The 27849-nt window shown below is 38.5% G+C and overlaps 1 protein-coding gene across 1 annotated transcript in view; it reads right to left on the bottom strand.

The window, feature by feature from the left end:
• LOC110321973 (contactin-associated protein like 5-2) overlaps positions 1-27849 on the bottom strand; it is a 631889-nt gene that overhangs the window by 18673 nt on the left and 585367 nt on the right. The window contains exon 19 of the mRNA XM_029538684.1: positions 18098-18322. Within this exon, the coding sequence (XP_029394544.1) occupies positions 18098-18322 (225 nt within the window). The remainder of the gene's footprint in view (positions 1-18097; positions 18323-27849) is intronic.

The raw sequence follows: 27849 nt of genomic DNA, 5'->3' as shown, positions 1-27849 counted from the left end.
GCAAGTAAGTTTGGGCTGCAACTATGCAGTCATTGAAGAGAGATTTATCCACAATAACCTTCCCAATCAGAAACTTGCAATGTTACACATAGGGAACTGCTGTTTTATCATTCCTTTAGAAACTTGATTGAAGATTAAGCAAAACAAGATGGAGAAATGCAGGCAGGCAGGCAGGCAGGCAGGCAGGCAGGAAAGAAGGAAGGAAGGAAGGAAGGAAGGAAGGAAGGAAGGAAGGAAGGAAGGAAGGAAGGAAAGAAGGAAGGAAGTAAAGAAGGAAGGAAGGAAGAAAAGAAAGAGGAAAGGGAAGGAGGACTCAGCTTGTGCTATGCAAAGAGGGCTAGAGTGATTGTGTATTTGGATGGATGATGGCAGAGTATGTGAGGACTACTTGAAAGACAATATCTTGCATATGTTTGGAATATGAACAAAACTGATCCCAGGGAAGCTATTATCTCAAAATTTCGCATTATAAAATGCCATCATTTAATGTCTTCTAAATAGTACTCAGGAGAGTCCACTGTGAATGGAGCTTCTGCATGTCACTACCACTGTTTTTGGGGTGGTCGTGGGTGGTAGCCAACCTACTGTACCATGTATAAATCCACATGACATGGAGCTGAACCCTATTATATTCAATAACCTGCCCTAATGAATCTTGGGAAGCTATCTTATTTAGGGTTGATATTCCATAATAAAACACAATGACCAAAAGAATTATAAGAAAAGGTTTTATTTGGCTTACATTTCAAAATCTTAGTCCATCCCTGAGGGATACCAACAAGGAATTCAAATAGTCCAGGGACCTGAGGACAGGAGCTGTTACAGAGGCTGTGGTGTAGTGCTTACTGGATTATTTCTCATGGCTTGCTCAGTATGCTTTCTTATAGAATCCAGGACCAGTAGCCCAGGAATCACCCCAACTACAATTGGCTTAGCCCTCCCCCATCAATCACTAAGTAAGAAACTCTCCTACAGACTTTTCTACAACCTGATCTTATGGATACATTTTCTTAATTGATGTCCCCTCCTTTAAGATGAACTTAGCTTGCAAAAAATTGACATGAAACTATCCTACACAATCCACCCCTTGTCAACTCAACATATAAATACACAATTAAGCCAGAATCTTTTATTTATCATTCAATCCAATTGTGCTCACATTAAAAACATAAATAACTTTAAAAGTACAACAGTTTTTAGAAATTTAAACATATTACAAGTTCAACACCTTTAAAATAACCAGTGTCTTTTAAATTTTAAACATCAAAATATGTGGGCTCCTGTAAAAATCAAAATTAAGATAAACACTTTGTTATTTCAAGAGGTAAAACATTGGACACAATTCCAATCTGAATAAAACAAAGCCAAACTCTCAACAGTATAAACAACCCATTGCCTAATGTCTGGATACACTGACTATTTTCTGAGCTCCTTCAAAAGGTCTGGGTAACTTTTTTGGATTCTCCTAATGCAGGACAAACAGATTGTCTTCTAGGCTCAGGACAAGTCCACTCCATGGCTGTTTCTTTTCTTGGTGCCATTCCATGTTACTGGCATCTCAAAAAATGCTAGAGTGTTCTTTTAGAATTCAACTTCCCTTTGAATACCCTCTTCTGAGCTTTGTTTAGGGACTCTAGAGATGTCACACAGTGAAAAGCCTCAGGTGTTCTCCATGTGTCCTTCATGCCTTCAAAACCAGTAACACCTGCATGAATCTTACAATATTGAGTTTGGCTACCAATAGGAGTTACAACCTTGGCCCCTTCTGGAACACATCTGTGTGCTGACTTTGAAGAAACACTTCCCAGAAGAGTTTGCCTCAATGTTCTCTGTCTCTGTCTCTGTCTCTGTCTCTGTCTCTGTCTCTGTCTCTCTCTCTCTCTCTCTCTCTCTCTCTCTCTCCTTCTCTCTCTCATTTATTCACATTAAATCAAGATCACAGCATTCACTTGTCCTCCTAGTCTCCTTTTCACAACCCCTCAGCATATTATCCCAGCAAAACAAAAGTTTCACTTTAATTGTTACCATAACTTGTTAATCAAATTCAATTCTTCTACTGAAATCACAGATTCTTAACTCAAATTGTAAAGTCTTGCTTCCCTCTGAAACTTGAAACTTCCCAAACCAAGCTTCAATTATCTGAACTCTTTTCAATACTTTTATTTCCTGAGCTCCTACAGAAAGAACATCTCACTAAGTTCTCAGCACTCAATGTCTATTATAGCCCAAATTCCATCTCCCTAGTTCCCCAGAAAGCATATTTTTAATGCTTTTCTACCAGATAGTTTTCTGTCAACTTGACACAAACTAACATCTTCTGAGAGGAGGAGCCTTCTTCCTTGCTCGCTAAAACAAGGTCAGATCTATCACGGTAATATCCTACTCCTTATCTTAGGGTACTATTGCTGTGATGAAACACCATGACCAAAAGAAAATTGCAGAAGAACAAGAATATTTGGCTTAAACTTTCACACTGTAGTCCATCATTGAAGGAAGCTCGGACAGGAACTCACACAGATCTTCAACCCGGAGGCAGGAGCTGGTGGAGAGGCCATGGAGTTACTGACTTACTTCTTATGACTTGCTCTGTCTGCTTTCTTATAGAACCTGTAACCACTATCCCAGGGATGGCACAACCCACAGGAGCTGGGCCCTCCCCATCAATCACAAATTAAGATAATACTTTACAGCCAGACCTTATGGAGTTATTTTTTAAATTGAGGCCCCTTCTCAGAAGACTTTAGTTTGTGTCAAGCTGACATAAAACTACCTGGTAGAGAAGCATTAAAAATATGCTTTCTGGGGAATTAGGGAGATGTCTCAGTGAGTAGAACTGATTGATGAGGATGGCACTAGATGACCTCTGTCTCTGTCTCTCTCTGTCTCTCTTTGTCTCTCTGTCTCTCTCTCTCTCTTTCTCTCTCTCTCTCTCTCTCACACACACACACACACACAAACACACAAACACACACACACACACACACACACACACACACACACCCCTCCTATGTTTAATATGATTTCACTAGTTCAGTAGCATGAAAAATTAGCATAGAAAAAAAAAGATCATATCTTTGGGCTTTGTATCTTCCTAGTACCTTTTAGCTCCATTATAGTCTTCTGCCAAATATGAAGAGACAACGCTATTTGAGCCAGCTTCAGGCACTTTCATAAATGAAAATATAAATGTTGGTCAATGAGAGATGATTTCTTAAACCGTTTTCTGTATTCATTAACTCGGAGAATAGCCAGCTCTTAAATAGCTTCAGGCATTTCCCACATGCAGACTATCACTCCGCCACAGGTCATGCTAGTATCAGGAAGGCAATTCATTGCACAGCTTCTTGTGTTGAGGCGGGGAGAGTCACATCAGATTCTTACTCTAAAAACTCGCCTGTGCAGAGGTGAGAATGTCATGCAGGATGTTTTTATTTTGAGAATGTTATGCAGGATGGTTTGATTTTGAGAATGTTATGCAGGATGTTTTTATTTGGGGATCAATTATTATGTTTTATCTATTCTTGCCTTGGATATGGGAGCACAGACTTGCATACATCTAGTATATATCTCCAGAGAAAGAAGGAAGTGAGAGCTATACTATAATGTCTAGGTGTTCCCTTTTAAATCTTGAGCCTGTACACCTATTCATCAACATGCTTTTTCTGAGAGGCAAGAAAGGTGTGTAATAGCTTCAGATAATTTGTTTGTGTCAGATCCCAGAATCTCAAGATACTGTCTAGATGGCCCTGTCCAATCACAGAAGCATCCTAGTGTATCATGGTATGGATGCGACATAAATATATAATTCATAAAATTTTGCCAACTGAAACTATCTGAAATACTTTGGGTATATGGAATATAGCTCTAAGAAATGTTAACTTGCATTTCATTTATCATTTTGATTTTGTTTTTTACACTCTCTGAAGCTACATGCTCAGGAATTAAATAAGGGACCTGGATAAACACTGCACCGCCTACGTCACTTTCATCTTCACATTCATTACCACCTTCTTCATCTCCATCTTTATCAAACTACATAATGTTCTTGTGTGTCATTTTTTTTTGTCACTATTAAAATGAGTCTGACTACATTTCTGCTAATTCAACATCACATTTAAGGGCTCCATTAGCACCACAGGGATCTGAAAAAGAAACAAGTGCAGAGCTGAACACAGAGACTGCTGCCTGGGGATATCTCTTGAGCAACAGCTATCAATTGAGTGTGCACAGTTTGTGAGGCAGGCAGCAGCCTAGCAGGACTGTCAAAGAACTAATCTTCATCTCAAATTTAGATCTCTGTGCTGTGACAAGAAACTTTAAAAACAAATAAAATACTGAAGTGGTGAGTTTACATAGAAAGAGAACAAAGGTATTTTTGTTTGGTTATGTTTTAAGAAAAAAATGTATGACTCAGAAACATACTTTGTGAATTCAGACTCAATTATACTTGAATTTCATGTCAACCAAAGGACCCACATGTCTCCTTTACCCATTTTCTCTGGATAAGGGAAGGACAAAAACTAGAAACACCTGTGACATAGAAGTCATCTTATCTTCATTCATTACACCTAGAAGATGCCCTCTGCTAGAAGGGAGCACAGAGATTTCAGCCACATTTGGAAACCAGTCCCTGAGGTATTGCAAAAGCAATTCATGAGCTCCCAAGTATAGACTCATTGCCTATGCTTTTAACTGTCCCTCCTCCTTCATGTTTATGACTGAATAACAGAATATTCATTCCATAGCTAAAGTTAATACAAGACCATGGTTTTCCAAATAAAAGCCACTTCCATAACCTCCCTGATCTCCCATCCCCGGTTTAGGTTTATATATAACCTTGGTCACTGTGCTGGATGACAGTTTGCAATCCTCTTTCAAGGAGATGCTCTATGTGCTGACTCTTGCCCTTGAGCAGTAGTGGGGAGGTTACTGTTAGAATACTTAGAGACTCAAACACTTAAGTCCTCAGTGATTCACTGTCTTAGCAATCCAAGGTGTTATTTATTGTTTGTGATTAGTATGTATACAGTGCTTTGAGGTCCCTGGGGAAGCTAGAACAAAAACAAAAGGGGTGTACATAATTAACAATGCAATAGGGGATTAAAGGCAATTCCAGGAAGAGTGTATTTATATATAGACACTCAAAAAAGATACTCACATGATTTTAAAACAACCCAGGGCTTAGCCTTGCCTGCCTGCAGGGTGAATGCATTTATAAGCTACTCAAGAACACAATACAAGCTAATCATTAGTATAATATGGTACAAGTAACCCCTAACTTCACAGAACACAGCATACCTCTACAATTTATCACAGTGATACTCCTGTACCTTGGAGGAGAAAGGGATTCTGTAATACTTGATAACAGGCAGAAGGATTTGAATATCATGATGACTAAGCTATACCGGAAATGCTCTCCTAATCATGAAGCAGAACAGAAAGGCAAACCATCATTTTCAATTGTTTCCTCTATAATTAAGTACGTAAAACTGGACGCATCAGATCCACGCCACAGCTCTCAACCTGACCAATGCTTCAGCCTTTGGTACAGTTCCGCATGCTGTGGTGACCATAATATTATTTCGTTGATGCTTCATAACTTGTTTGCTATTCTTATAACTTAAAATGTATATATCTAGAATGTAGTGTATCTGATATGTGACACTGGTAGGAGTCATGACCCATGGTTTCAGAACCACTGACCAATACTGATGGAGTTCCTAAGACCTGCAAAGTAGGGGGAGTTCATTTTATAGTTGATTTTGTTTCCAAATGGTATTGTAATCTGAACATCTACTGTGGCACATTACTTTACAGATAATACTAATTATACAGTAATATTTATGTAGGCTTATTAATATTCATTCACTTAAAAACTTTGCATTAGTATAGAGAGAAGAATAACTTCCTAAATCCGTTTTGGGATATTATATTTCTTATAACATTTTATAATCATGCAATGATTAATAAGGTCAACTTGAAAGGATCCAGCATTACCTAGGAGACCAACCTCTGGGAATGTCTACAAATGCAGTGCCTAGACTGGGTCAGTTAAAAGGAGGAGAGGCATTCTGAATGTAGGTGGCATCATTCCATGATACTGAATCCTGGACAAGTAGAAACTGAGTTGAGTGAGCAACAGCATTCACCTCTTTCTGCTTCCTGACTGCAGATACAAAGTGGCTGTCATATGCTCCAGCCTCTGTGACCTTCCTGCTGTGATGGAGTATACCCTAAAACTGTGAGCCAAAGAAAGCTGGTCATTGTGTAAGTTGCCTTTGTAGGCTTTTACTTCATATCCATGAGAAAGTTAAGCAATACAGTCATTTTCAGGATGAAAATGTTTTCTCAGTCTTGTATTTAGTCTTTATAGGTTTGCTCAATTTAAAACCAGCTGTACCTCACTGTCAACCACAAAAAAAAAGTATAGTTTCTACCCAGAAAATTACGATGTCAGCTGAGAGAGTGGGGTGTTGCCCTTGATGTCAATATGTATGTAAGAGATAGGCAACTGCATGTCTTACAAGTTCTGCCAGGGGAAAAAGAGTTAACCTCTCATTCACTGTGTGGATTCTGAAGTGTCATCAGCCTGTTCTGCTTCTTAGTACAGAATGAGTATGCTAATGTCTGCTGCACAGGCAGGTGCCTTGTGCCACCTATTACAACCATTCACCAAGTAGGGTTTTTGAGGTTTAAGTGTGTGTGTGTGTGTGTGTGTGTGTGTGTGTGTGTGTAAGTCATCTGTCTATCTGTGCACACTGTGCATGTGCATGCCTAATTCCATAGACCTGTCTGTCTCTGCTCCCTATTGCCAGGATTACTCATGCATACTGTGGTGATTGCCTTAAAAAAAAAAAAAAAAAAAAAAAAAAAAGTGGGTTTGGGGGCATTCAACTTAGGTCTTCATATAGATAAAGCAATAGATCTAAAGAAAAAAAAAATCTTAGCCCATGTGTATGATATGGTTGAGGGTATTTGGCTATTTCTTCCTATGTACATATTCATTTTTTTTTTTCAGTTAAGTACTTGATATTTGGGAGTTATCCTAAAGCTATCAATAAGACAGTGGTGAAGGCTCTGAAGACAAAGATGTTTGTCTGGCAAACATGATTATCAGAGTTCAGATCCCCAGAACCCATGTAAATCTAGACAAAGTAGCAGGGATCTAGAACCCCAGACCTTTTATGGTGAGAGGGGAAGCTGCAGCAGGGAAACTTAGGGGCACTGGGCCAGCTGGCTCATTACACAGAGTACAAAACAAAGTGACCCTGCTTCAAAGATGGAAGGTGAAAGCCAATCGCTGAGGTTGTCTCTGACTTTAGCAACTACAGTAGGGAAAAGTGTTGGGTAAGGCATGGGAATGGTCTCACTCCTGACCACAGTCATGCTTTCTCCTTGGGCTCCCTTAACAGGATGTAGAACAGCTGCTGTCTGTTACTTACAGATCATGTTGTTGGCAGACTCTGCTCCCATTGCCATTCAACAAGAAATACCTTCTGACAGTATGCACAGGCTTCTGCTATAGCGCTTCTCTTTTAGAGCCTGAATATTTAAATATGAACTACCTCTCTGTATGAAACAGCTGGATAGGAATCCTGTGCCTTAATTAGCATCTTTTCCCTGGGGATTTGTGCTCCTACCTCTTTGTATGAAACAGCTGGATAGGAATCCTGTACACATTAATTAGCATCTTTTCCCTGGGGATTTGTGCTCACGAAATTCACTCTTCACACAAAGTACAGCTGGTGAGATGAAACAAAAGAGCCAATTGTCTCCAATTTCATCATTTGGGGAAATTTGTGAATGTTTGTGCATATACATGTCTATTAGAGAGGCTCAATGTATCAGAGGTATTACAGGCCAATCGCTTTCCTGAGTCAATCAGACTTAAATTATGTATTACAGTGATCATGCACACAGATTTTAAACAGAAGGTCAGCTGAGCAGCTGTGATTTATACCCATCTCCACCTTTGAGACAGGGTCATTATGGTCTCACACTCCATACATACACAAGGATGGCCTTGAATTTCTGATCTTTAGGCCTCTATTTGCCAACTGCTGGGATTAAAGCATACACCCCCATGCCTAGTGTGTGTGATAAGGAGGAATAAATCTAGGACTTGACATAGGCAATATAAGGACTTTGCCAACCTGAAAGAAAATTTATTTATACCCATTTTGCTTCAATTTCCTTCAATATCATTTGGGATAGCACTGATAATATTGACCACATACAATTACAGGTCTAAAATGATAGCAAGTGCCATGTGACCATGTCACCTGCTAAGTCTCTGTTAATGTATAAAGCAAGTACTTAGACAGTTCCTAAGCTGATGATAGACACATAAGCTGATAGAAGCTATTTCTCAGACACATTATTCTGCACTTTCACAACTCAGAACACTTACCTTTTTGTTTCAGTGTAAAACTGCTTTCCTTGGTGTGGCATTTTGTTCTTTAAGAAATGGTCTCCTGTAGATAAATCTGACTGCAAACTCACTATGTCTCTAGCTTCTACCCCCGCCTCCCCAGCACATACACACAAAGTGTCAGGCTTATAGCCATGTCTCACCACAGCTGGTTTTATGTGGATCAATCCAGGATACTCCCCCACCAACAAAACTACATCACTGTCCCTAAATTTCTTTTCCAGTTGTCACATTAAAGAGAAACAATATACACTGAATAAGGTGTCATGTGATACTTTAGTATCTTTGCACATTGTTTCTAGTGGTACTTGCCTATTTTGTACACATTGTGTCATGTAATGTTGTATTTATTTGAACACTGTGTCCTATGATATTTCATTTATTTTTATACATTGTATAATGTTTTAATCAGCTTAGGCATACCACTTACCTCATTCATCATTTCTCTAAGATGAAAAATTTTGAAATATTTTCTGTTATTCTTTAAAAGGCACATCATATTGTGATTTATAGTCACTGTAATGAATGGCACATAGATGAACATCTTATTGATAATTTAGTAACCACTGATCACTTTATCCTTTATTGGTTGGTAGCTTTTCCCATTGTTCCAGACCTGTTGCTCTTCAAATATCCAATAAACAATCTTCTATTTCAATTTCTATCAGATGAACATTTTTAATTCCACACATAAGAGAGATCTTATGGTTCTTTGTTGGTTTATTTCACTTAGTATATGATGACTTTTTGTGTTCTACAGAAATTGTATTTGTGTGTGTGTGTGTGTGTGTGTGTGTGTGTGTGTGTACTGTGAGTGTAGCTTAAGTATATATGCATATGGAGAACACAGGTCGACAAAAGCTATCTTCTTTTATTAATTTTGTCTTGGTTTTTGAGACAGGGTCTCTTACTGTACCTCATACTCATGGAATCAATTAAGATAATGGATCAACCAGCCCTGAGAACCTCCTTGCTTCTAGGTCCTAGCACTGGGTTAAAGGCATGCACTATCATGAGCTGTCTTCTGTAAGTGTTAGACATACAAATCAGGTTTTCATGCTTGTGTGGCAAAGACTTTACTGAGTGAGCTATGTCCCCATCTTTTTTGAGTGACTTTGTCTCATGCAACCACAATATCTGAAAAATTAAGGGTGCAAAGATTCATTGGCTCCAGAGCTAAGAGAAGCTGTATTCTACCATGGGAGCCCACTACACTGCACTGCCAAAGCAGAGTCTCTTTCATTGCAGGAAGCAGAGATAGAAGCCTGGAACCTTCACAGAACCCTAAGAATAGCTTCTCTATCAGTAAGGCTCCAAATCCTAATGGACACACTGCCTTAAATTTGTGTCACAAGCTGGGACCAATCATTGGAACTGTGCGCCTGCAGGGCATATTCAGGTTCAAACTGTGACATACACATTGCTGTCAAACTTTATGGCTGTGGTCTCTGAGAAAGTACATCATTCTTGCAAGCTTATAGCTGTAGTGCTATTCCTCCTAACAGTTGGAATGACATTCCAGCCCTGGCTGGAAAAAGAAATTTGGACTCTCTTTGGTTAAACATTTCATTGAGTCCAAAAATATTCAAATGCAACAAGAACAGTGGGAACTGTAGGCAACAAGTTACAGGGCTTTTGCTCTCAAAGAGCCTTGATCAGAAATTGCAGACAGCAAGAGATTTAGGGGAAAATTTATGCAACACAGAGTAGGAAATTTAGCTGCCTTAAGAATGCCTCTAGGAATATCCCAAATAGGTATGGTGTTTCATTACCAAATGCATTGTGTTTAGCTGCCAATTGTAATAATGAATGACATTTTATTTTTAAATCTGTCTTTCTTACTTCCTCACTCTCTTTCCCCTAACACTTTTCAGCCCTCATGTGGCTCAGGGTACAAGAGAGCTACTATTGTAAGGCAAGGTGGTATGTGGTAAAGAAGACAATTACAGAAGGTTTCAGTTCACCAGGAAACTAGAGATCAAGTCTCAAATACCCCATGAATTTGAGAGAGAACAAAACCAGGAAGTCATTATTATGTGAACAGAAAGGGTTCTCACCACAGCCAGGGATAGGCATTTCACTTGCTGGAAATGTGGAATTCCCATACAATCAGCATTTGCTGTTAAGGATACCAAATATTTCTTTTATATCAAAATATTTTCAATGTTAAAATATCAATGAAGCAGGGTTAAAGACTTCCCTACTTGCACTTTTGTTCCTGTGATAAAATACTTTCAAAACAACATTACTAATTACTAATAACTCCAGATCTATCCTCAATTGAATAGAGAGAAATCAGGACTTCAACATCTAGACTGGGAAGTAGGGGCAAAATTCTTTTCATAACAATATTTAGATAGATAGGAGAAGTCCACAAAATAAAACATTAAGTGTTCATTACAACATTAGTAACAAAAAGAGAAATAAATACTGTAAGCATCTCATTCTATCCATGTTTTTGTTTCTAAGACCAGATCTACCCCCTTAGCACTGTAGAATAACTGTATAATACTGGACATGTCCGAATCTTGATGAAAACCCATATCAATTACTGAAATGTTACAATGGATCACTGCAACATTATTCTAAAATGGAATATGGAAGAGAAGGAAGAAATTATTTAAAGCTCATGCATGCATGCAATGAAGCAATTGATTCTAATTGGAAACTCTCAATAGAGAGAGCAATCCTAAGGAAAAAGTTGTGATCACGGCTGAGTGAGATTAAAAAAAAAAAAGAAAAAAGAAAGAAAAAGAAAACAAACAAACAAACAAACAAAAAGCAAAAAATCATTCTGGTGTATTCTTCTGCACTTCTGTGCTTCAGAATTCCTTCTCTCCATAGGAACTCAAGTATATACTGGTGTTCAGGAGTGATAAGATGCAACAGTGATCCCTAAGCACTTCTTTGAGAGAAAGCAGGGATATTAAGAACATCCATTATCAATTTAACCCTGTATGGCAACTGTTAGGTTTTGCACTTTGAAGGCATTTCCTGCCTTGGTGTTTTTGTTTATTTATTTATTTTTTTCTTTCTGTTTATCTTGAGCTAGTACATACAAAGTACAAATACCTCAAGTCATGATAGTTGTTTTGAAGAACAGGCAATCAGAAATTCAGCCTGGGAACCAACCTTATAAACTTATGAGCTACAAAAGAAGTGATGAAAGAGAAATGCTGAGGCAAAGAAATACATCCCCTCAGGCCAGACGGAGCTAAGCAGCCACACAATGAAGGTGACCTGGGAGCATCATTTGGATGTTGTATTGAATGAATTTCAGCATAGATTGGTGGCTTTAACTATGCATCTTTTAACTTCTCTTGTTTATTTCAACTAGCACAAAATCACATAGACCAATTGAAACATTTGTGTGAGCATTGTGATGATTATATACAGTGTGATGATTAATATTGACTGTCAACTTGACTGTGTCTAAAATTACCAAAGAGGTAAGCTTCAGGGTATACCTGTGATGGTTTATCTGGATTAGGTTAAATGAAGTTAGAAAACCTACCCTAAATGTGTGCAGCTTGATCCCATGGCCTGTGGTCCTGGCCTGGATAAAAGGGAGGAAATGAGCTGAGTACTAGTATCTAACTGTCCCTGCTTTCTGGCCACCTTTAGCTCTGTGCTGCATTCTTTGCCTTCCATAAACTGTAGCCTTAAACTAGGACCCCTTCTTCTTAAATTGCTTTGTTCGTCCATTTGACCCAAGCAAAGGGAGAACAAAATAATTTACTCAGATGCACATATTATACATGTTTTGTAATATGCAATGAAAGTAGTATGATAAAATAAGACAATTAAAATCTTTTATTAAAATTTTGTCTGCCAACAAAATGCTAACTTATATCTTATGATTGGAAAGTTATTCTGTGAAACGTTTTGTGACTTTATTTTCCAGGGTGAATGGATCAACTTCATTTCTCTTTCCCTATTTATAGTATCTATGTCTTTCCTGACAGATAGTTTAACTGTACTCAATCTGTATGAACCATATGACTATGAAAAGCTCATAATTATATACGTTTCTAGCAGAAAAGTAGACTTTTAATGCCAAGGCATTCTATTGTGTATCTCTCTGATAGATTCATAGTTCATGACACTTAGAAGGGTTTCCAGGAATATTTTTCAAATGACAATTTTGAAGAAAAACTTAAATATTATAAATAAGGGAGAATTTCTATTCATTAAAATGTCTAACTGTATTGATGTTTTAGTTGATAGAGTGCTTACATTGAAATCAACAGGTGTGTTGGTATTTACCAGTAAACTCAGCATCTGGAGATAGGGACAGACAGAATATTGAAGCTCTCAGGCCAGCCGGACTATGCTATCTTCCAGCCAATGAGAGAACATCTCTCAAAGAAATGAATGGCATTCCTGAGGATGACATCTCAGGTTGTCTTCTAGCCTCCATATGTATGTATTCATGGCTCAAGTGTGTGTATGTGTGTGTGTGTGTGTGTGTGTGTGTGTGTGTGTATGTGTGTGTGTGTGTGTGTGTGTTTGTGTATACTTGTAGAGAACATACCTGCAAGTACACATGCATATGAATGTGTTTATATATGAGCTTACTTCTCAGAAATGATAATCCTTCCCTCCATTTAAGCATCAGGCCCTGTTTTTCCTTGAAGTGACAGCAGCAGGTTAGACTGCGTGAGCCTGGATCTGATGACATCACATAAGAGCAATGGTGAATCTCAGTCCTGCCAAACCAAATTGACAGGTCAATGCTCACAAACATGAATTTGACTCAGAGGCATCTTCTCAGCTCTGGCCTGATTATGTAAAATAAGTAGATAAAGTGAAAACTTTGCTGAGTGCATACTAGATTTATCCTTCTAATCCTTCACCCTGGCTTCTTATCCTGCAGAGCTTGAAGTGGAGCTTCCCTCCTCCTGAGATAGCAAATGGGACTCCCTTTAAGCTAGCCACCTCATCATTACCACCAGATTCTCAAAGTTATATTAAAATCAGAACAAGGTTAATTGATTTCTGACACAAAATTGTTGATTATACTGAGATGGGTGTGAATGGATCCTGATTACAGAAGATTTCTTTCTTTCTTTTTTTTTTCTTTTTTTTTTTTTTTTTAAAGGCACAGCATTTTTTTTTTTTTAAGATTTATTTATTTATTATATTTAAGTACACTGTCGCTGTCTTCAGACACTCCAGAAGAGGGCGTCAGATCTTGTAACGGATGGTTGTGAGCCACCATGTGGTTGCTGGGATTTGAACTCTGGACCTTTGGAAGAGCAGTCGGGTGCTCTTACCCACTAAGCCATCTTACCAGCCCTACAGAAGATTTCAAGGCAAACATATTCATGAATTACACATTCATTCTTATCTTATTTCAACTTGAGGATCCCTAATTTCCAAATGAGGAACTAGTTCTTCTTTTTTTTTGGGGGGGGGGCATGGTCTCTCTTAACCCAGTCTGATCTTGAACATGCTACAAAGCTGACATGGCATTGAATGTTGGCCTCCTGCTTCCACTTCCAGGTGTGAGCCGGTGCTCTGGGCTCAAAAGCACACAATCACTAGAGTGTACCTAAATCCACTAAAATGTTCCTAGTTCCTGATCTACTATTAAGCAGGGCAATGGCTTAATGTTGTGAATATACTAGGACCACACTGAAGACATAAATTCTTCGTAATTCCTCAAGGAACCCTTCAAGTTCTGCAAATAAAGTCTTTACAGAAAGGATATTCATGGAAGACAATAGAAGGAGGAAATAAAGAATTGCAAAATCTAAGACTTAGATAGAAACTTAATGCTTGCCTGTTATTATTTTGTCTCACACCTTATAGAATTATTATAGTTTCTTCAGTCAATGATGAGGGACTTCACAGCACTGTAGGCATTTGTTCTATTGGTATAATAAAGAAACTCTTATGCTTCTTCTTTTTTACATTTTATTCATTTTACATTCTGAAGGCAGTTTCCAGTCCCTCCTCTCCTGCCAGTACCCCCCCTTCCCTAATCTCCCCACATGAACTCCCCCCCCCTTTTCTCTTCAGCAAAAGGGTAGGCTCCAATGGATATGAACCAGTCATGGCCTTTCTACTTGCAGTAAGATTAGGCATTTCCTCTTCTATTAAGGCTAGGCAAGGCAACCCCGTAGGGAGAAAGAGTCTCAAAGGCAACGGAGTCAGAGACAATTCCTGCTGCCACTGTTATGATCAAGGTACACAACGGTAACATATCTGTAGGAGATGTAGGTTAGTCCTATGAGGGCTCCCTGGTTGGTGGTTTAGTCTCTGCGAGCCCCTAAATACTGAACTTAGATGGATCTGTGGGTTTTCTGTCAGTCTTCCTCCAGCCCCATTCCACCAAATAGATTGCTTCAGAAATTTAATCAGTCCAATTCTGTCTCAATCGTTTTTTCTCCATTTTAGATAGTTTATGAATCTGTCTCTTTTCTTTTATTGTGGAGACAGCAGCAAGCTTTGCTTGTCTCCACAGTCTCTCATACTTACAACATGGGTAACCAGTATAACTGCTAACAAAAACAATAAGAATAGTCCCTCTGTTGTGTCTTTAAAAATAAGGAGATGGCAGAAGTTCCACAGATTCTAAATAATGCATTTTTGGAATATAGACTACCCACAACTTGGGGGAACTTAAGAGGAAGTATGGTGTGAGGGCAGGAGTAAGAGGGAGGGAATCAAAATTAGCATATGAAAAGTTAGTTAGCAGAGAAACCCTCCCCTTAAAGGCAACCTGTTATCAAACATAGCAAGTGCAAAATCAGGCCCTAGGAAAAGAAAGGTAATTATGCAAATGACCTATAAGTGAAAGTGAATCTATAGGTCCAGAAATCTGAGCCTAAGCCTGTCCTAACCCACTGCTCTATTATCATGTTCAAGAAAGCCTTTCTCCTTAAAATGTTGCCTATTGTCATTACTATCCATGTGCTATGATCCAATTCTTTGTTCCAGGACACAAGAACCTGAAAATATCTATGAGTGTCTGTTAGGATAGGATCCAAATCTTGAATAGAAGTGATTTCTGTAACAAGATGCTCTCCTGTGGGTTACTCTGAGAGGCCATGCTACATACCTTAGCTTTGCATCTCTTTGTTTCCTGAATTCAGTCAAGGTTCCCAAAATGCAAATACCTATAGAGTCAGGCAAAGTTTCCAATAAAGGGACTGCAAAAATATCTTAAAAGGAAACCACAGAAAATTTGCCAGGGAGGAAATTCAATAATAATTCCCTATTAGAGAAATGTCAATTATTTAAAAGAAGTGTGTGTTTTAAAGGTTAACACATTAGCACGTCTCATTTAGCCCTTGTGATTAAGGAAACAGCCAGGAGTAGTGATGTACATCCAGAATCCCAGCACTCAGAGGGTGGGCTAGCAGACCTGGGATTCCAGTAAGACTCTTCCACAAGGAAAGGTAAAGACCAAAACAAAAACAAAGCCTGAATATGCTACTGAGGTAGAGGTTATGGCCCCTTTCTGAACATTACTTGCTGTGATATTATGAACTATGATGTCCTCATGTCTCAGTTTCTATAACTGTAGAGATATGGCATAGTAGGTATCTTAATATCAATGGGTAAACCAAGTTAAGCACAGTATGGGTTCATTAGAATAATGAGATGCAGTAATTCCTGTTCTGTATTTTATGTGTTCTTGGCAGTCATATTTTCAGAGGTGTAGGTAAGTGAAGACCTACCCTAAAGAGACTTCAGAGACAGTCTTCTATATAACCGTTAGTATAGTCCAAATACATCAGGAGACTGAATTGCAGATAAGAAGGAAGATTAGTGGGCTGAGTGTTAGGATACATTCCTGGATGTTCCATGACCTATATGTACCTTCTTGCCCATGCCCAATGATTCAAAGACAGCCTCATATACTCTAATGTCTGAAATGGCAAATGCGATTGCCTGATACGTTGGCATGTTTTGTGCCATAAACTTGTAAACTGATAAGTTGGTGATTAAATGGCTCATGGGCTTGAAAAAAACCAGTCCTCCTCTTCTTCCTTCTCTTTATCTTCTTCTTCCCTTTCTTCATCTTTCTCCTCTACTTTCCCTTCCTTTCTATTCTTCTCCTTTACTTCTTCTTCTTCCTCCTTCTTTTCCTCCTCATTCTTCTTTCTCTTCTTCCTTTCCTGTCTGTGTATACTTTCTGTTTCTTCTCTCTATCTTGGTCTCAGACTACTATAGCATCATATGGAGCTTCTATTATTATTCTCGTACTTTAGGCTGATTCATCCCAAACATTCCTCATTTTTCTTTACACCTTTAAGATTAAATAAATAGTTCTTTATATTTAAGTTCTTCCTAATACACCATGAGAAAGAAAGATCACCCCCCCACACACACACACACAGAGTCAGAAAAGGCATATTATGGAAATAAGTTTAGACAGGATTGCATATTGCCACCTTTCATAGAACTCATTTTTGCTGTCAGCACAGTCTACCTTAAGTTTAACTGTGTGGTAAGGATGAAGAGAACAAAAGTATAGAAGCCTATTATTGTACCAGAATTTGCAAGAGAAGTACAAGCATATTCTTGATCATAGGAGAATGTTGTATGAGCTCATGCTATAGGGACATATGTGTATTTCCTCCATTTATTTATTTAATTATTACATATGGTGGGATTCTGATTTCATAGTGTACTTGGTTATGGCTCAATTAGAAAGTTTTGTCCTGACATAGTGTGATAAAACATATCATTTGACAAAACTATCATGTGATTATCATCATTATTTCTTCTATGATATAATTTCTGTCCGTTCTCTTACTGGCTTATATCTACTATGTATACCCTATTTCCAAAATTTGATTCTCATCTTTATTGAATGCTTACACTAAGAATGTCATCATTACAATCTACGTGCTAAAGATACCTTGAAAACTGGAAAGCAAGATGTTATATACAAATTCTATTTTATTGAGGATTCCACTAGCAAGGAAGAACAGATAACAATGAACTGTAGCATTCAACAGGCATTTGAGCTCTTCTATGTATATGAAGGCAGGGGACATGCCCTGTAATAATGCATGGGTTTTATAACTAATTGTAATAATGGCAAGAAATAAAAAAATAAAAATAATTCATTTTTAAAATAGTAGTACTCCTTGGCGAAGTAAAATATCCCATGTCTGGCCATTTCCAAGGGACAAATATCATTATTCAGTCGTTAGTCATTGTAGAAAGAATTGAATTCTCTAAGGGAAAATCACACTCTGAAAAGTGAGGTTCTGTGCCAGAGTGCTGTGGATCCCACGTCATACTTCTCTCAAAGACATGAACAATGCCTATCTATAAACAGTTATTATTTATGCTCTCCCAGCCCTCAGTGAAGAGCCCAGCAGCAAACATAGCATAATAGATATTGCAAGCATCCTTCTTAAATTCAGATCTACTTATCATCTTTTACACTTAATGGATTTCAACATGGAACAAATAATAAATAATTACTGCAGGACAATCAAGACAAATTAAACTTAATGAGTTTATACTTCAAAATCAAGTTGGCCCTGGCATAGAATACCAATTATGGTTCATATAGATGAACTAGAAGAAATGTTTTGCTGAGGCTGCCCAGTTGTGTGTGAGTCTTTGCAGTGTGATGAAGAGCATGTGCTATCCCTCCAGACAAGGCTGGCATTGTGGCTTCATGCCACCAACACTTACCATTCCTGGAGAGCAGAATAGCCAGAAAATCCTGAGAAGAGAAATTGAGGTAGAGCAAGAGGGCAGGAGCTTGTGCTGTCATGAAACTCAGTGTGACAGTTTCCTTGGATGCAGCTGTATCTTTGTAGATAGCTGAAGATGAGAGGCTTGTGTTCTTGGTCACTGGGTATGGTTCTTGAAACATGTATGTAACAGAGGTCCCAGAATAAAAAAGTGCTGAAATCTCTGCAAAAGAGAAGACAAAAGAGTATATTTTCATACATTTAGTCAGTTACACTAAGCGGCTGTAATGCCTGTTCATTGATTCCTCTGCTTCTAGCACTGCGTGATAGGTGTTAAACACACACACACACACACACAAACACAAACACACACAGACACACACACACACACACACACACACAATGCTCTTCTTGGTAAATTTGAAGATACTCAAATCCATTCTTTCGTTTATGTGCATATGTGCAGGTGTGGGTTCTTGTTGATATTGGTGACTAAGTGCTGGATATCTTCCCTTATAATTCTCCACTTTGTTTTTTGAGACACTGAACCTGGGGTTCAAACTGATATGATAGGTTTCTCTTCTTCCCAAATGAGGAGGCAGTATTCTCCTCTTCCCTTGACATTCTCTGGCTAAGTCTAGGACTCTAAGAGCAAGCTTAGCTTTCCATCCTAATGTTCTTGCTACTTTTCTACTGTGTGAAACTCTGATAAATATTTTCACTTAACACTACATGTTAAGGCATACTGTCTATCAGATCTGGACTACTAGATCAATTGTGGGAAAGTTGCCCAAAGAATGTTATGGTTTTTATCAAGCATGGTATATCAGTGCTTCTTATGTTAACTACAAACCAGACACTTATAGCCATGCAGATGTTGGGTTATCACTCTTTGATACAAATGTGTCCCTTATGGAAATATGATCTGCAATTTGAGCTACTAATATTCTAGTTAACATAAGAAAAGCCATGCCATATGTTTGGGTTTATATTCAAATGTATATATTATTCACCGTGTATTAAAAAGCATATTATATATGGCTAAATATAATATGATTTTGCATCTTTATAATAACAATAAATAACAATTGACAAAACTTTTATAATTAGAAGTGTCAAAAAGTTGATATTCTTATTCGACTACTAGAGACTGTTTTAATTAACTCTAATATATAGATATTAGTTATTTCAGATTAAAGCTAAATTTTACAGTACATGTAGATGCTTACTTACCATTTATTTATATATTTATTTATTTACTAATTTTTTATTTTACTTTTTATTAGATATTTTCATTATTTACATTTCAAATTTTATCTCCTTTCCTAGTTTCCCCTCTGAAAATCCCCTATCCCCTCTCCGCTCCCCCTCCTACCCAACCCACCCACTCCCATTTCCAGTCTTAGCATTCCCCTATACTGGGGCATAGAACCTTCACAGGGCCTAGGGCTTCTCCTCCCATTGTTGGCCAACTAGGCCATCCTCATCTACATATACAGCTAGAGCCACATGTTCCACCATGTGTTTTCTTTAATTGGTGGTTTAGTTCCAAGGAGCTCTGGGGGTAATGATTAGTTCATATTGATGTTCCTCCTTCAGTAATTGTATGAAAATATATTCTTTTGTCTTCTGTTTTGCAGAGATTTCAGCACTTTTTTATTCTGGGACCTCTGTTACATATATGTTTCAAGAACCATACCCAGTGACAAGAACACAAGCCTCTCATCTTCAGCTATCTACAAAGGTACAGCTGCATCCAAGGAAACTGTCACACTGAGTTTAATGACAGTACAAGTTCCAGTCCTCTTGCTCTACCTCAATTTCTCTTCTTAGAATTTCCTGGCTATTCTACTCTCCAGGAATGTTAAGTGTTGGTGGCAGGAAGCCACAATGCCAGGCTTGCCTGGTGGGATAGCACATGCTTCAGCCCCTTCAGCTCCTTGGGTACTTTCTCTAGCTCCATCATTGCAGACCTTGTGTTCCATCCTATGGATGATTATGAGCATCCACTTCTGTATTACCCAGGCACTGACAAAGGCCCTCAGGAGACAGCTATATCAGTCTCTTGTCACCAGGCTCTTGTTGGTATCTGCCATAGTGTCTGGGTTTGGTGGTTGTTTATGGGATGGATCCCCAAGTGTGGCAGTATCTTAATGGTCATTCCTTCAGTGTCTGCTCCGAACTTGGTCTCTATAACTCCTTCCATGGGTATTTTGTTCCCCTTCTAAGAAGGATTCTGGCTTCTGGGCTAATATATACTTATTAGTGAGTGCATATATTTGTGTTCTTCTGTGATTGGGCTACCTCACTCAAGATGATATCCTCCACATCTATCCATCTGTCTAAGAATTTCATAAACTCAGTTTTTATTAGATATTTTCTTCATTTACATTTTAAATGCTACCCTGAAAGTCTCCTATACCCTCCCCCTCCCCACCCTGCTCCACAATGCACCCACACCCGCTGCTTCCTGGCACTGACATTACCCTGTACTGGTGAATATAATCTTCACAAGACCAAGAGCCTTTCCTCCCAATGATCGCTGACTAGGCCAAATTCTGCTACATATGCAGCTAGAGCCACAAGCTCTGGGGGTTCTGGTTAGTTCATATTGTTATTCCTCCTATAGGGTTGCAGACTCCTTCAGCTCCTTAGGTACTTTTTCTAGGTCCTCCATTGGGGGCCCTGTGTTCCACTCAATAGATGACTGTGAGCATACACTTCTGCATTTGCCAGGTACTGGCATAGCCTCAGAAGAGACAGCTATGTTAGGGTCACATCAGCAAAATCTTGCTGGCGTATGCAATAGTGTCTGGATTAGGTGGCTGTTTATGTGTTGGATCCCTGGGTGGAACAGTCTCTGGATAGTCTTTCATTCAGTCTCAGCTCCAAACTTTGTATCTGTAACACCTTCCATGGGTATTTTGTTCTCCTTTCTAAGGAGGAATGAAGTATGCATACTTTTGTCTTCCTTCTTCTTGAGTTTTATGTGTTTTGCAAGTTGTATCTTGGGTATTCTAAGTTTCTGGACTAATATCCACTTATCAGTGAGTGCATATCATGTGTTTTTTTTTTGTGATTGGGTTGCCTCACACAGGATGATATCCTCCAGATACATACATTTTCCTAAGAAATTCATAAATTCATTGCTCTTAATAGCTGAGTAGTACTCCATTGTGTAAATGTACCACATTTTCTGCATCTATTCCTCTGTTGAGGGACATCTGGGTTCTTTNCAGCTTCTGGCTGTTATAAATAAGGCTGCTATGAGCATAGTGGAGTATGTGTCCTTATTAAATGTTGGAACATCTTCTGGGTTTATGCCCAGAAGAAGTATTGCTGGATCCTCCTGTAGTACTATATCTGATTTTCTGAGAAACTGCCAAACTGATTTCCAGAGTGGTTGTACCAGCTTGCAATCCCACCAGCAATGGAGGAGTGTTCCTCTTTCACCACATCCTCACCAGCATCTGCGGTCACCTTAATTTTTGAATCTTAGCCATTCTGACTGGTATGAAGTAGAACATCAGGGTTGTTTTGATTTGCATTTCCCTGATGATTAAAGATGTTGAACATTTTTTCAAGTGCTTTTCAGCCATTCTGTATACCTCAGTTGAGAATTCTTTGTTTAGCACTATACCCCATATTTTTACTGGGGTTATTGGATTTCTGAAGTCCAGCTTCTTTAGTTCTTTGTATATATTGCATATTAGTCCCCTATTGGANTTAGAATTGGTAAAGATCCTTTCTTAATGTGTTGGTGGCCTTTTTGTTTTATTGACAATGTCTTTTACCTTACAGAAGCTTTGCAATTTTATGAGGTCTCATTTGTAGATACTTGATCTTAGAGCACAAGACATTGCTCTTCTGTTCAGGAATCTTTCCCTGTGCCCATATCTTTGAGGTTCTTTTCCATTTTCTACTCTATAAGTTCCAGTGTTTCTGGTTTTATGTAGAGTTCTTTGATCCACTTAGACTTGAGCTTTGTATAAGCAGATAAGAATGGATCAATGCGCATTCCTCTACATGCTAACCGCCTATTGAGCCAGCACCAGTTGTTGAAGATGCTGTCTTTTTTCCACTTGATGATTTTTGCTCCTTTGTCAAAGATCAGGTGACCATAGATGTGTGAGTTAATTTCTATGTCTTCAATTCTGTTCCATTGATCTCCCTATCTATTGCTGTACCAGTACTATGCAGTTTTTATCACAATTGCTCTGTGGTACATCTTAATGGTCTAGGATGGTGATTCCCTGAGGTTCTTTTACTGTTGAGAATAGGTCTTGCTATCCTAGGTTTTTTGTTATTCTAGATGAATTTGCAAATTGCCCTTTCTAACTCAGTGAAGAATTGAGTTGGAATTTTGATGGGGACTACACTGAATCTGTAGATTGCTTTCTGCAGGATGGCCATTTTTACTATATTAATCCTGCTAATTCATGAGCATGGGAGCCCTTTCCATCTTCTGAGATCTTCTTCGATTTCTTTCATCAATTACTTGAAGTTCTTATCATACAGATCTTTCATTTCCTTAGTTTGAATCATACCAAGGATTTTATATATTTGTGACTATTTCTGAAGGGTGTTGTTTCCCTAATTTCTTTCTCATCCTCTTTATCCTTTGTGTAGAGAAATGCCACTGGTTTGTTTGAGTTAATTTTATATCCAACTACCTCATTGAAGTTGTTTATCAAGTTTAGGAGTTCTCTGGTGGAATTTTTGGAGACACTTACATATACTATCATATCATCTGCAAGTAGTGGCTATTTAAGATAATTTCACTTCTTCCTTTCCAATTTGTATTCCTTTCATGTCCTGCATTGTGGAGAGTGCTCTGTGGACTGTGAGACTGTCTGCCAAGTTTGCTCTTCAGGTGGCCAGGTGCTGGTGCTGACCAGAAGGAACCTGAGCTGCTTGATGGGCAGGTTTCCTGTGTCCATGCTCCTGCTGGCACATGCCCCTCACAGTTGGTTTGGAACAGATGTTGCATTCCACTCACCAGTTATTCTAAGACCCTGAGCATGCTAGGGTGCCTGCATCGTGAAGAGTCCTCTGGGGACCATGGAATAGTCCACAGATTTCGAGACTATGGTGGCCAGGGCCTGGCGTAGACCAGAAGGCTATTCATCTATCTATCTATCTATCTATCTATCTATCTATCTATCTATCTATCTATCTATCTATCTATCTATTCAATGTTTAATAACAAGAATTAAAGGTGCAGGAGTAGGTTCAGTTTTTCATACATTAATTATAAGTAAAATCTAAAGCAGATTCTCTCAATTTTATATTTATTGTTATTTTAAGTTGAGATACTATACAATTTCAAACAAACAGTAAACACTAGAATTTAGTGAATTTGTATAATTTGTTCTGCGTTCATTGAGGGCTAAATATAACCCTTCTATAAAATTCTTGTATTTTACGTATATTATCAATGTGGAAATCAAGGAAGTTTGAGGTTAACTGCATAACTATTATCTATACAGGGATAATGGGAAATTAATGAGAATCGAACCCAGACTATTTCCACAGAGCTCCAGTGATAGATGAATTAAATAAAATAAAGGAAGACAGTATTTACAATGGGAAATGTTGCAATGGTTAAAACTAGTATATGCATACATTTATGACATATGTAGGAATGCTTATGAGATGAAATAAAGGAAGCCTGTGGCACACATAAACCACATACCATGATCTTTACCATATTAAATGTAAGTAATATTCCTAAATGATTGAGTGTGATTAATTTAGGTTTAAATTTCCAGATTTGTACATCAATTTAGAAATTTATTATCCAGCAATTATAGTGACAAAAATATTTAAGTGGTTGCATGAGTTATTCAGTCAACAACGGAAGACTGTTGAAGGCAAAGAAATATGCACTGATAAATAGTGGTGAGCCTTATGGATATTCATAGTTAATCAATTTAAGAATATCAAGGTGGCCCAGGGGTGAAAATTGTCCCATCCAAGCCCAAGGACCTGAGTTCAGTCTCTGAGTCCACATGGTAGAATGAAAGAAACTACTCCTAAAAGCTGTCTTATGACCACACATGTGTCCTGGGAAACACACACATGCACACACACACACACACACACACACACACACACACACACACTTCCAAATTAATAAATAAATTTAATTTAAATTTATTTTAAAAATGGAATCATGTGAGAGTACAATTTTAAAAGAAATACAAAAATTAACTGAAAGTGTAGCAAGGCCTCAATAGAAGAGATAAAATTATAGAAAGAAGAAATACTTAGAAGAACTTATAGGTACATTTTTTCACTTCCTTGAATCCATCAATTATTTCTCATGTATGACAGTAAAAGTAGAAATAATAAAAGAAAGAAAAGATAAATGACCTTCAACAGAATGAAGGAGCTTTCTGTTTCAAATGATATAATGAGGGCTGTGAGAAGAAATCCAACAGAATGGGAGCATAAATTTGCAAATTATATTGTATAAGGGACATACATTCAGAAGACAGAAAACTATTTCAAATGAATTACAACTGAATAGCAACCAGAATAAAAATCTGCAAAAGGTACGGATATGCAGTTATTATTCAAAAAGACATGGAAATGAATAGTAAGAATTTGAAAGAATGTTTAGTATGAGTAGCTATTAGGTATGAGCAAGTCAGTACAACAGTGTGGTACCATTTCCCAGACAGTAGGGTGTCTACTATAAGAAAAGTACACACTAACAGATGTGTGAGACTATAAAAAAAAGTGGAGCTTTTCAGACACTTATGGTAAGAATGAGAAATCTGCAACCCACTTTGTAAAACAATTAGCCAGTTCTGTAAGAAATGAACCACGGAGCAGCAAGATGACTCATCAGAAAAGTCCACGGGTCACTGACCAAGTTTGGTGACCTGAGTTTTATACATAGTGATACACAGTGATGTTAGATCCAAACAGGAAAATGCCAAGCAGCCCCCCAAAATGGTTTGTCGATTGATTTTCTCCAAAATGAAAGTCTGGGTTCAGCTCAAGGTGGACTCTAGGAGGATTTCTGGTAGACTGAGCAAGGCTGATAGGTAGTGCTCCTCAAAAAACTGTGTCACAAGTTTCTACTTGCCAGAAAAGGCTAGTATCCTTGGCATACATATTTTTGAACATTGAAGCCCAAAGCTAACTTCCAGGCATCTCAGTACCTGTTATATACATGTACCTGTTATGTATTTCAAAGTCCACAGTAGCATCCTGACCCATTGGTTTATTTTATTTCCTTCACTATACTAGCTCCTAGGCTATTCCATATTAGAAAACTAGCCCACCCCTGCTTCTTTGCTTCCCCTTTTAGTCTCTCTGCTATCCTTTCCCACTTTTCTCTGCCACTTCCTTACCCATGAAGCAGAGATAGCCCTAGCACTGGCCAGTCCTATCTGCTTCCTTTTCTCTCTGCTCTGGACTCTTCCTGTTGCCTCTCTCTGTTCTCTCGCTCATATCTACAATCAACAAAATTGCACTCCCCATGAAGCAGCCATTTCTAAGGTTTCTTCACTTGTCCTCACAGCTGGAAGAGAAAGTAATTTCTGAAAGTGGTTCTTTGTCTTCCAAAAGATTGAGGGACCCTAAGGGGTTTTTCCAGTTCCACAAACTCATTATAGCTTCCCCCGCCTTCTTGAGGTTGAGGCTAGGGCAAGTTTCATTCTCCACCCACAGGAACATTCTTGAGTAAAAAATATTTTCAGAATGTATTGACTAATAGTCACCCGACCTTGTAGAAAGTCCCAGGGAGAGTTCAAATAGGGGTCTTGCTTGCTAGCCAATAGAATTAAAGGTCAATGAGCTTAGCCAATAAGTTTGAACTGTAACCTTGCTAATGTAACATGTGCCCCTAAAAAGTATAAAAACTGCTTGTAATAGCCATTGAGGGTTCGCCTTCTCATCACTTGCTTCAAGGGACTGATTGAGGGTTGACCCTGATGCTCCAGCAAATACAACTCTTACTTTGGCTTAGATCTGTCTAACTCAGGGGCATCTCAAAGTAGGTACCACTAACTGAGGTTCAGGGTCTTACAGGATAACATGGTACATATGTAACCCAACAGCAGCTTCACATGGCCAAGTGAATAAATGTGATAAAATGATTAAAAGTCAAAGCATGTATTATTTGCAAAAATACCCATGAATTTTAGTGGTAGTCTTATTCTTAAACATCAGAAGATGGAGACAGTCCAGTGTCCCTGGATAGACAAATAGTCAAGCAAAGTGGGGAATAACTAGAAAAATGCTCAGACAATAGAGAGAAAAAAAAAAAAACTATAACATGGGTTAAGTGACAACATTATCTAAAAAGACAATACAGTCAGGCAACTTGTGTTAGGGTTCCATTAGAGGAGAGTTCCGGGCAAACTCAGATACAGGAGAAGAGTGTCTTGGAAGTAGGTGGGACAGAAGCTATAAGTTTTTAAGAGTATAAAAGCAACAAGAACTAGGACACATATTTTTTTTTCTTTTTACACTATAAAAATTTATTTCTGTCAAATTGTGTAGACAGCCTCATGTCTGAATGAATTTCAGCCAAGGCAGACATATTTAGAAGGCCATAGTATCTACAACTGCCTGTCCCACCCTCCCAATCTGCATCCCCACCCCACCTCCTATTTCCTTTTTTTTTCCTTTTTTTTCCTTTTAATTATTTTATTAGATATTTTCTTCATTTACATTTAAAATGCTATCCCGAATGTCCCCTATATCCTCCCCCCCACCCTGCTCCCCTCCCCACCCACTCTCTCTTCTTGGCCCTGGCGTTCCCCTCTATGGGGCATATAAAGTTTGCAAGACCAAGGGGCCTCTCTTCCCAATGATGGCTGAATATGTCATCTTCTGCTACATATGCAGCTAGAGACGTGAGCTCTGGGGGTACTGATTAGTCCATATTGTTGTTCCACCTATAGGATTGCAGACCCCTTCAGCTCCTTGGGTACTTTCTCTAGCTCCTCTATTGGGGGCCCTGTGTTCCATCCAATAGCTGACTGTGTGCATCCACTATTTTCAATTCAAGCATGCAGTTACCACACCAAACACACCCTGGTCTTAGAAGACTTAAAGCATTTTACCAGCCACTTTTACATTAGGAAGCCTATCATTGTTAACTTCCTCTGTGTCTTTGAGATGCATATATATCATTAAAATCCTTTTTCTTTTTATAACCAAGATACTTCTTAAGTACCTGGAGCCATCTAGCTGAGAGTGACCAATTCTAGTATGTAAAGGCAATTCCAGTACCAGAGCCAGAAAACACAGTCCATTGGGTATAGAAGCCACTCTCTAATTAGGAGAGGAGAAGTTTAAAGACTGATGTAGCAGGTCTGAGCCTACTGTTTGAAGTGCCACACATGGGCAAGTGGTCCTGGATTATCCAAGAAATCAGGTTAAGCAAGTCACAGGAAGCAAGTCCTCCATGGTCTTTGATGCAGTTCCTGTCTCCAAGTCCCTGACTTGTCACTACCTTATCTTTTGATGAAAGACTGTTATGTTTAAGCCAAACAAACATACTACATTCCTTCCTGTAGTTGTTTGAATATGCTTGGCCTATCCAGTGATACTTTTAGAAAGTGTGGCCTTGTTGGAGGAAGTATGTTACTTTGAGGGCTTTGAGATCCTCCTCCTTGTCCCGCTTGAGACAGTCTTCTCCTGTTTGCCTTTTGGATCAAGATATAGAACTCTCAGCTTCTTCTCCATCGCCATGTCTGCCTGGATTCTGCTATGCTTCCTGCCTTTATG

Source organism: Mus pahari, chromosome 5 (genome assembly GCF_900095145.1).
Source record: "Mus pahari chromosome 5, PAHARI_EIJ_v1.1, whole genome shotgun sequence".
Lineage (NCBI taxonomy): Eukaryota > Metazoa > Chordata > Mammalia > Rodentia > Muridae > Mus > Mus pahari.
This window is presented reverse-complemented; position numbering and strand designations above follow the sequence as displayed.